At 44.9% G+C, this 11,730-nt stretch overlaps 1 protein-coding gene across 1 annotated transcript in view; it reads right to left on the bottom strand.

Annotated features, from left to right (window-relative positions):
• PEX14 (peroxisomal biogenesis factor 14) overlaps positions 1-11,730 on the bottom strand; it is a 140,733-nt gene that overhangs the window by 14,688 nt on the left and 114,315 nt on the right. The window contains exon 4 of the mRNA XM_026011907.2: positions 11,556-11,684. Within this exon, the coding sequence (XP_025867692.1) occupies positions 11,556-11,684 (129 nt within the window). The remainder of the gene's footprint in view (positions 1-11,555; positions 11,685-11,730) is intronic.

Here is an 11,730-nt window from a genome sequence, read left to right on the forward strand (position 1 = left end):
CCACAGTGAGGTCCTGGAAAAAAAGCCAGCCTGCCAAGCCAGTGCTTGTCACAGCACGGAGTGGCAGGGCTAACTGCATGTATGGACCCGCCGGTCACACGGCGGAGCATGGCTGGCAGCGGCCGCAAGGACAGACCAACCAGAGCGCAGCGACCAGAAACACGACAGCTCTGCTCAGGACAGATGCACCTGGGCAGCGGTGAGGCAAAGGCACCACGGACGCCCCACAGTCATCACCTCTGAAAATTCAAGGCCTCTCTTCACACGAACATCACACGAAAGACAATCTTGCCACTTCTCTTGGGCTGCGGTGCTGCAGGCAGTGTCATCTTTAGGCAGGAAGGACACTGATGGTCATTACCCTCACAGATTAAAATACATGTGCTCAGTTAACCTGTAAGAATTCAGAAGAGTCCAGGAACAGACCCAGGCTTACGTAGTCAAGGGAGATAGATAGATATATATAAATATATAAATTTTTAATTTATATTTATATATTTTTAAATTTAAAATTTATATATAAATATATAGATAGATATATATAAAATATATAAATTTTTAATTTATATTTATATTTTTTTAAATTTAAAATTTATATAATTTTAATATATATATATATATATATATATTTTTTTTTTTTTTTTAAATGAGGAGGCCCAGGTACTTCTATGAGGAAAGGATAATCTGTGTAATGACTGTGCTGGTATAAGTGGAGCGCCACAGGGGAAGAAGTGAATCTCAACCTTCACCTTGTGTCATGCACAAGCATTAACTCCAAACGGATCACACCGTGAAGCCAAGAAGCAAAAGCTCTAGAGCTGCTGTAAGAAAACAGAGAAGAAAATCATTGGGGTGGGCAACCACATCTTAAAATACAAAAATAAGCCATAAAAGTGGAAAAAAGAATAAAATGGACATGATCAAAAGATTAAATTGGGGCTTTTCAAAAGATGCTGCCAAGAAAACAAAATGGAAAGTTACAGACAGGGGGAAATATCTGCAAAACATCTATTTGATAAAGAGCTACATCCACAGAACTCAACAATAAAATAGACAGAATTTAGAAAAAAGCGTGAGAAAGACTGGAAGAGATGCTCCATGAAAGACCTATGAATGGCCAATATGCACACGGAAATGTCATTAGTCATTAGGAAGATACAAATTAAAAGTACAATGAGATTCCATGACGTACGTACACATTAGAACGGCTAAACCTAAAAACGGAGAAAACCAAGTGCAGACAAGGATGTGGAGCGTCTGAAATTCTCTTGCGTTGCTGATGGGAATGTAAAATGGTACAACCACTTTGTAGGAGAGTTTTATAATTTCTTACAACGTCAAACATACACCTAACGTGTGGACAAGGCAGTCTACTCTCAGGTATGAGACTAAGAGAAAAGGAAGCACGCATACACACAAAGGCTTGGACCTGCATACGAACGTTCACAGCAGCATTTTTCTTAATAGCCTCATACTGGAAATCCAAACAACTATCAATGGTCAATGGACAAACTGTACAGTCAGTAACAGGAGTTTGCAAACTATGCCCATGTGGCGAAGCCCCACCTCGGCCTGCTTTTATTCAGCTGTGAATTCAGAATGGTTTTTATATTTTTAAAGGAATATGAGGAAGAGGAGGGTGGGGGGAGGGGACAGCCTGCCCCCTCCCCCCCCCAAAAAAAATTACACAGAAGCATGTGTATTTATAGATGTCTGTGTGTGTAATTTGATCAGTATTATATATATATATATATCTTTTTTTAAAAAAAGATTTTTTTTAAAATTTTTTTTTTTTAATTTTTATTTATTTATGATAGTCACAGAGAGAGAGAGAGAGAGAGAGAGAGAGGCAGAGACACAGGCAGAGGGAGAAGCAGGCTCCATGCACCGGGAGCCCGACGTGGGACTCGATCCCGGATCTCCAGGATCGCGCCCTGGGCCAAAGGCAGGCGCCAAACCGCTGCGCCACCCAGGGATCCCTAAAAAAAGATTTTATTTATTTATGAGAGAGAGAGAGACACACAGGCAGAGGGAGAAGCAGGCTCCATGCCTGATGCGGGACTCGATCCCGGGTCTCCAGGATCACACCCTGGGCCAAAGGCAGGTGCTCAACCACTGAGCCACCCAGGCGTCCCTTATATATATCTCAACATGGATCAGTCTCAAACAAGGAAAAGAAACCAGACACAACAGACTACAAGCTATATGATATCATTCACATGAAAATTTCTGAAAGGCAGAACTTCCATGACCCAGAATAGATTGGAGAGAGGACTGGTGCAGGGGGCGCAAAGATGATTCCTGGGGTCATGGGGATTTTCTTTTTTTAATAATTTTTTTTTTAATTTTTATTTATTTATGATAGTCACACAGAGAGAGAGAGAGAGGCAGAGACACAGGCAGAGGGAGAAGCAGGCTCCATGCACCGGGAGCCTGATGTGGGATTCGATCCCGGGTCTCCAGGATCGCGCCCTGGGCCAAAGGCAGGCGCCAAACCGCTGCGCCACCCAGGGATCCCAATGGGGATTTTCTATATTGTGAATGTAGGTGTTGGTGACATGAGTTAAATGAGTTACAATTTGGGAACCCACCAAACTATATACTTAAAACTGATTAATCCTTTTTTGATAAAAAAAAAAATCCTTTTTTGATAGATTGTGTATTTGAGAGAGAGAGTGTGCGCACCCACATGAGTGCACACGCACACACGTGGGGGAGGGGCAGAGGCAGAGGGAGAAGCAGACCCCCCATGAGCAGGGAACCCGACATGGGGCTCGATCCCAGAACCCCAAGATCATGACCTGAGCCAAAGGCACATGCTTAACCAACTGAGCTGCCCGGTGCCCCTAAAACTGATTAATCTTACTATGTATAAATTATACTTCGAAAAAGCTGACTAGAAAGACAAAAATTAATAAAAATCTAGGAATATAAAACTGCCATAGGACCTAGCAATTTAACTCCTAGAGATCTATGCAAGAGGACCATAAACATACATCCACATCAGACTTGCACACAAAGGCTCTTAGCAGTGCGACTCAGGTCAGCCAAAACTGGAGACAATCTAAATGTCCGTCAGCTGGTGAACTGCCAGACACAAGACAGCCTGCCCCCTCCGCACCATCCCCCCCAAAAAAAAAGACAGCCTGCCCATACAGTGAGTGCTCTTCAGGAATAGGAAGGAAGTGCTGCCATATGCCACCACACGGACGAACCTCAACTGTGCTCAACTCAAAGGAGGCAGGTGCATGGGACCACATAGAGTATGATTCCATTTACGTGAAACGTCCAGAAAAGGTAAATTTGTAGTGATTAGATTAGTGCTTGCCTGGGGTGGAAGGTGAGATTCTCAGAAAATGGGCACACAGAATCTTATTTGGGGGAATGAAGTGATCTAACCCTGATTATGAGTGTATCACTCAATAAGATACTAAAAGTCATCTGAAATGGGTGAGTGTTACAATATGTAAAATATATTTCACTGTTTTGTTGAAAAAACATTTTTTAAAGAAGAGTCTAGAAACAGACCCACGCATATATAAACAATTGATTTTTGATAGGACAGGTAACTCAATGGGGATAGGATAATCTTTTATACATATGGTGCTGGCACAACTGGCCATCCAGGCAGACAAAACTGAACCTTGACCTTCATTGTACCATACATAAAAATCAGCTAAAAATGAATCACAGATCTCAACATTAAAGCAAACGCTAGATAAGACTTCTAGAAGAAAAATGGGGAAAATCTCTACAACCTTGGGGAAAGGAAAGTCTTCAGAGATAGGTCACCAAAACCATAAACTGTAAAAACAAAAACAGAAAACAAACAAAACAAAAGCCCCAGAGATAAATGGACATCATAAATTCTAAAATCTTTTGCACAAGGCAGTAAAGGAAAAGAAAAAGCTAGCCACAGGCCAGGAGGAAATACTAACACACACACACATACACCTCCAACAAAACACGTGAATCCAGAAGATATAAAGAACTCTTGCAACTCAAGAAGACAATTAAAAAGAGCCAAAAGATGGAACAGTCACTTCACAAAAGAAGGCCTGCAGAAGGCACAGTAAGCATGAATGTACAAAGACACTCCACAGGATTGGCCATCCCAGAAACGTAAACTCAAACCACTAAGAGACACTACGGTGGACGCATGGAAACTACCAGTGTTAAAAAAGACCAAGGACACCACCAACAAGGCTACGCACTGACCACATCGCTCATGTGCCGCTGATGGGGACATGATATGTGCGCCCACTCTGAACCAGTCTGGCAGTTTCTTCCTGAGATAGACACGCACTTAACATGTAGCCAGAAACTGCACTCCTAGGCATTTACCCAAGAGACAGAAAGACATCCAGACCCATGCGCAAAGGTTCCTGAGAGCTTTCGGTATAAGAGCTCAGAAGTGGAAACGGCCCGCAGCCCATCCGCCAGTGAACGGACAAGCAGGTGTGGCCCGTCCGTCCTACGGAGTACTGCTCATTAATAAAAAGGAAGGGACCCCTGATATCCACAGCGACTTGGGTAAAGCTCAAAAACATCATGCTGAGCGAAAGACCAGAAAAGGGAGAGCCCACACTGTATGATTCCCATTTATATAAAGCCCCAGGAAAGAGAAGTCTAGTCAGAAGCAACAGAAGGCAGACCAAGGGTTGCCCCAGAATCATGCTGGCTGGGAACGTGGCACAAGGGAACATTCCGGGGTCCTGCAAATGTTCTACGGTGTGGTGATGCCTACACAGCAGTGTACACCTGTCAAAACTCAAAATCGTACAAATAAAATGGGTGTACTTTATTTTAGGTAAATTATACTCAATAAGGCTGATTTAGAAAAAAAACTATTAGAATTTTCTAAGATTTTATTTGTTATCTGACAGAGAGAAAGAGCAGGAGAGCACAAGCAGGGGGAGTGGCAGGCAGAGGGAGAAGCAGAAGCACACTCCAGGCTGCATGGAGAGCCTGACATGGGGCTCGAGCCCAGGATCCTGGGATCACGACCCGAGCCGAAGGCAGACGCTCAACTGACTGAGCCACTCAGGCTCTGCTGGAACTTTTAAAACAAAGAGAAAAGATGAAGGGAGCCAGCCGAGACTGTGAACAGCCAGCAGCATGGGCTCTAGGTTCTCTCTCTGCTCAGTTAGCAGCTGACACCAAGGGGAAAAAGCAAGACCTGAGAATTCGAATTCAACTTTTTAAAATCCCTCCTCTGATTTCTGACACATACAAAAGAATAAACATTTATATAACTTATGAAGCATGATAATAAAATCAGCGATCCTCGTGATGGAACGAAAGGACTCTTGCCCTGCCGTATCCCACCTGAAGTTTTATCTGTTTCCCATCAATAGTTATCGTTCGAGCACCAAACTCTACACCGATAGTCAGGTCATGCACTGGCTGAAACCTCTTGTCTGTGAACTGTAGCAACAAGCATGATTTACCAACACCTGTTTCGCCGATGATGATGTACTTCAAGAGACAGGGATGCGCCATGGCCGCGGCCGCTCGGTGCCAGGGCACACACCTAGAATCAGCAATCCTAAACCCACCTATTTCACCAGGTAAAGCTTCCCAAACTCCACTGAAACTAGCCGTGTGCGCCTTCCTGTCCACCCAGGGGAAAACCAACATCCTGAGATTAGGGTTTATTCTAATTCAAAACGTCCCGCAGGACGGGAGAAGCTGGGAACGTGTCCCGCCAGGTCCAGGGCTGCGCTTCTCAGGCTCCTACGTGGACGGGTGCGGCTGCGCGACTGATCTCCAGCCCGTGGGCAGAAAGTGAAAATGATGTGAGCGGTTTCCAGGCCGTGTCCTCGGACGGCTGCTCCTTTTCCCTCCTCGTCCCTACTCTTGCTGGGTGGACAGCAGACGGGACAACTGGCAGCCACACTGGAGCCCGGGACGGATGCCAGCCAGGTGTCAGGGATGAAGAACACAGAGACTCAACTGCCCCTGTTTACACAACTGAGAAATAGTCTTCCATTTCACGTGAGCCACTCTTACTTCGGGTTTTCTGTGATTTGTTGTGGACTCTTACAAGAGGAACACAGGCTGTACCGTGAGCACAGATATAATCCTACCCACCACCACCACCAAAGACCCTTTCAATGGCCTAAGAAACCTGAGGAATGGGCTTCTGTACTTGGTTCTTTCCTGGGACACTTGTCCTCCTTGCTATCCACAAATGGCGTTTTATGCGGCACCTGCATGGCACCATAATGGGTGTAGCACAAAGCAAACAAAACAGACAGGGCACTGGCTCTTCAAAAGCTGCTGTTCTAAACCAGTCACACGGACAAAAGAAAAACATAATTTCCTAAAAATTGGAGAAATGTTGTCTTCAATATACAGACCAGAAACTACTATATAAGCCAAAATTGAGCTCTGTCTTCATAAGTTCCAAAAGCTCTCACCATCACCCCAAGCAAGATGCCATGGGTCGGTCTTCACTTCCCCAAGCACTGGGCTTCCCACTAAATAGCTGGATGGTGGCCTCCTGAAGGCAAGGCCTGTCCTCCACCCCTGCAGCCTGCACAGCCGAGCACACAGGAGCCTCCACTCAGCGGCTCCCTGGAGAGCTCCCCCCAGCCTCTGGTATTACAAGACAACCTTTCAAATCCCAAGCATGTTTCCACCACCATCTATCCATTCAACAAGCATTTCTAGAGCACCTACTCATCAGAGCCCTGGGTTACAGAAACAAAAAAAAGCCTCTAATTCAAGTAACTCCAATTTAATAGAAAAGACAAGTGGATAAACATTTAAGTGTAGTGCAGCAGAGAACAGGGGACTGAGCAGGCCGACGGGACCTCCATCCCTCCATCCCTCCATCCCACCGAAATGGAGGCACTGGAAAGAGTTCCTGGAGGGGCTGACGGCTGCCCCCAACCCTGAGGGGCAGCAATGAGCAGGCCAGCCAAAGAGCGTCTGGACAACACCTCGTGCACTCCCAGAGTGTCTTCCCCAACTCCCCACACTGCATCTTCTGGGATGATACAAGAGTTTTAATACTAGTCTAAGAGTAACATGGTCAAATAGACAACATAGCCTCAAAGGTAATCAGATGACGCATTTTGAAGTTAAAAAAAAAAAAAAATCCACGTGCTTCTGACTGCCATCCATTAGGGTGATGGCCTGGCTGCCACCTCCCTCTCCAGGCGTCTCTTCCAACACCGCCATCCCAGACTCCAGCCACTGAACGTCCCGTGGGTCATGTCCATATGCCTTTGCCTCAGCCTGGTTGGTCTTGTCCATGTTGGCTGGTCAATGAACTGACCCTATTCCCCATCCCCACCTCCCCACCCCCGCCATCCAGTTAAACAGCCCCTGCTCTCTGAAGTGCCCCTTTGCCTCATCTGTGCCACTGGCCTCAGGTCCCGTTGGCCTGGACCTACCCCACAGGCACTGCTGTTTGCCTAACTGCCTTTCCTTTTTTTTTTTTTTAAGATTTACTTATTTATTTATTCATGAGAGACACAGAAAGAGAGGCAAAGACACAGGCAGAGGGAGAAGCAGGCTCCATGCAGGGAGCCTGACGTGGGACTCGATCCCTGGACCCCGGGGTCACGCCCTGGCAGAGTCACCCAGGCGTCCCTTAACTGCCTTTCCTATTAGATAGGGAAGACTGGAGAGGGCAAGGGGGCCTTAGTAATCGTTTCACTGACGGGGGCCTAGCACAGTGTCTGGCCCATAGCAGGTATAGGATAATAAATGCTTGCTCAGCAAATGAAGATAATCAAGGGTAAGTATACACTACTAAACAGGGCTAATAAGAAATAAAGTGAGAAAGACCCCACACTCTTAGGATTTCTTTCTTTTTTTTTTTTTTAAGATTTTATTTATTTATTCATAGAGATACAGAGAGAGAGAGAGAGAGAGAGGCAGAGACACAGGCAGAGGGAGAAGCAGGCTCCATGCAGAGAGCCCGACGTGGGACTCGATCCAGAGTCTCCAGGATCACGCCCTGGGCTGCAGGCGGCGCTAAACCACTGGGCCACTGGGGCTGCCCACTCTTAGGATTTCTAATCAAATGTCAAAGCCTTCCAACAACCTCACACACAAACATCCTAACTGAAGCTATACAGGTTAATCTTTGAAGGACCTAAGTTGGTTATCAAAGACAGTGAGAGAAAATATTTGAGCCTAAGGGGGAAAGAAAAAAACATTATCCTACAAAATTTACACTGGCCCTGCCTAAATCCCAAAGCTACCGTGCTTCTTGTTTCTTTGGGAGGAACAAAGAAATCAAGCAAGCATTTATCAGAACTTTATGTTCGGGACTGGGTAGGTGCTGTGTAGCCTGATTCAAAGTCAAACAGAAAGAAAGCAAAACGAGAAGCAGAGAATGTCAGATTTCCTTTCAAATCCCAGCCTGACTTTTCCTGAGCTCTGCCCGACTTGCCTTAGAGCCCTGACAACACTGGTGTATTCTCACATCAGGTGACACCAAGCTTCCCCTCAGCGTCAACCTCCTACTGCTCTCACAAAGCCTTCTCTGACTTTCCTAGCCCACATTAATTTTTCTCTTTTCTGTATTCTTATGGAATTTCTTGTCTGTATAATTAATCTTGGCATTAAATCACAATGTCTTATATTATTATCCTTTTCTTAAGAGTCTATCTTTTCTCTCCCAGAGAGCCTATAAGATTTTTAAGGATCACGTTTTGCATTTCTGACGATACTGTGCTAAGCACACAGTAGACGCTTAATAAACACGGATGGATTGACCCCAGTACCTTCCTGGCAGGTGTCCAAGTTCTCTCCGCTGACATGGGAGGCATTTACTACCGTCTCAAGGTCAACCACGTTCACCAAAGAACAGAGATACCAAAAGAGGTACAAAGTGGGACACCTGCCACCAAGCAGAAGGGCTGGCGAGTGCAGAGGTGACACTCCAAGAGCACCAAGCTCCCTGGAGTCATCTTGCAAAAGCTTACACTTCCCTGAGACGTGAGCGTCTGGGACTGCGCCCAGAGAATCCCATTTTCCAGGATTGGGTTCAGAGATGGAATGTCTGTCCTTAAAGAGCCAAGACAAGGGAAGGAAGGGGCTCTAGATATAAAATAGGCAGGAACACACATGAGTGGAGGCCATAAATCCCTCCCAGGACGCAGACAATGCCTCAGTGATAAGCATGCAGATTGCACACCTAGTTCAGAAACTCCCCTGAGTTTGCTTGTAATTAAGGGGGTTAGAAAGGTAAAAAAAATATATAAACCCAATTAATCATTTAAATATTTAAAGTCAGATTTTTTTCCTCACTCCAGGATTAGTATATTTCATAACGCCAGCAGCAGACAGCCCTGGTTTTTACTGGGGTTCATTTTAGAGCATGTTTAAACTAGTCAGATTGAGTGATGCTTCCAGCAACTAATCGCATGTCAAATAAAAGATATTTTATGTAATAAATTACCGCTACAAGTAATTCAAATGTCATTTATCAGTTTTATTATCAGTCAGGCAAAGTCTTGTTTCTCTATATTAATCAAAATCAAGCTTTCTTTTTTTTTCTTTTCTTTCTTTCTTTTTTTTTTTTTTTTTTTTTTTTTTTTTTTTTTTTGAGCAGTTTTGACACCTCTTGGCAAAAGTACAGAAGTGAAGAGGTAGAGAGAGTCACCCCCGGAGCTGAAAGGAGCAGTGTAACAGTACAAGAGGAATGAAGCTCAACAATGACAGGTAGAAACTTCAGGGATTTAAAATTGCCATTACCATTGTTTTTATACTAGCGTCAGAGCAGGAAGGAGTCTGTCTCTAAGATGTATTTTATTTTTAGGGCTGGGAGACTCTTAAAAATACTCCTACCTAAATACCTAAACGCGTAATGCTTTTTCTCAGAGAGACCTGGACAGAAGAATTCAGAGGACAGCACTGTCTGCACCACCCCCCACCCCAGCCTTTTCAGCCCTTTCTTTTGCCTCTTTCAGAAAGGCCCACAGTTTAACCCTTTGTGCCTACCAGAAAGTAGGCGCGTGCAAGATGTTTTAGGCCAACTCTGTGACCAACCAGAACAATGTGTTCTGAGCAAGAGGTTTCCAAGTAGCCGAGAGACCTGTTTGGTTTTAAGCCATGGAGGAAACAGCTGGAATGGAACAGATGTGCATCTTAGAAAATTCTGCACCCCAGCTGCCAGTGCCTGTCCTCAACAAATCCCATTAACTGTCTGGGCCCAGGGACACAACTAAAGAAAAAGTGTGGAGACCTAGCCTTTGGATAGAAGGAAGCACGGAGAGCATGTTCAGCGACCCAAAACAAAAACGGTAGATGGGCAAGAACGCTGGCCAGGAGGGAGACGTGAGTCCCAGGCCGACAAGTAGTTGCTACTGACTCAGTGGCTCCAACACAAGGCTCACCGCTGAGCACCATTTCTTGGGTCTCAGAGGTCACCTGTGAGTGGTTTGTGAGACAAGGTGACCACGGATGAGGTGAACTTGAGCTCGGGCTACTCGATCTCACCCATTCAGCCCTATCCAGAAAGCTCGAGAACGGGCATATCTAAATGGGATCTGAGACATCATGATCCACCTCCTGCCCCTCCCTTGGCCCCCGACTGAGCCAGTGAGGAAGACAGCAAAGCAAGGGCCAGAGGGGCACTCCAGACCACGTGGTGGGGGTCAAAACAAGCCTGGCATTTTAAGTTATGCCTTCCAATATCTGGCATCTAACACTTTTAAATTAACATGTTTTGAAAAACTAAAACTTCTGAGATAGACAATTAAAATGAAGATAATGATAGAAAAACCATTTTGAAAGACAACAGATCCAAGGCTGAGTTATGTTAAAGACACAAAACTTGAGCTATTTTCCATCACTTTGAAGTAATTTTAACCTTTTCAGACTTTTTATAAGTGACTTAAAGAAGGGGTTCTGGCTGCATTTTGGAGATTGAACACTTATTAGTAGTTTGAAGAACCATTATTCTTCAAACAGCTTCACTTAAAAACATGGGTCATGTTCTCATGTAATAATTAAAAGCTAATTCAAAAAGGACCTTTACATTTAACCTGAAATTCTCTAACAGACTGTCACCACATAAATATACATGGCACAGCCAGGACAGGGAAGGAGGGAAGGAGGGAAGGAAGAAAGGAAGGAAGGGTGGAGAGGCCACCCCAAGTCTGCTAATATTAACTTTAAAAAATAAAATTAGAAGTGGAGTCATTTCAGGGAACAAACAAGAATGCAGCCATGAATCAGATGTTCAGGTTCTTGTTCGTGAAAGAGTGACACACAAAAGCATGATGTAAGTAAATAGAAACAGAACCAAGAAATACTTTTATAGATTCTTACTTGTAACCAAAATATTTGAAACAACACAATAAACTCATTTATTCTGGTCCCTCATCTCTTCTTAAACCTTTGTCGCATACTTAAAAGTTTTTCTAGGAGAGGATTTGGGTGTGTCACATTCTTTTGGAAGAACCCAAGAACGGTCTATTAGTCCCGGTTTCTCCCGGCTTGCTGAGTCTGGGAGATGGGAAGCCCTGCTCTCTGGCCGGAATCCCGAACCCCAGTCAAGGTTAAAGCAGGAGTTTGAGCGGGTGACTTACTGTACGGCTGAGAAATGAGGTGAGGGGGCTGGACAGGAACCACCTGTGTGGCTGGGCCCAAGGACGAAGGCTCGTCGGCAGCCGTGCCCGACTGCTGGAAAGCCAAATCAATCTCTTCATCTGTCAGCCCTGGGGGGAGAAGAGGACATAATTGCAGGTGAATACCTTTTGCCAC

The sequence above is a fragment of the Vulpes vulpes genome, chromosome 2 (assembly GCF_048418805.1).
Source record: "Vulpes vulpes isolate BD-2025 chromosome 2, VulVul3, whole genome shotgun sequence".
Classification (NCBI taxonomy): Eukaryota; Metazoa; Chordata; class Mammalia; order Carnivora; family Canidae; genus Vulpes; species Vulpes vulpes.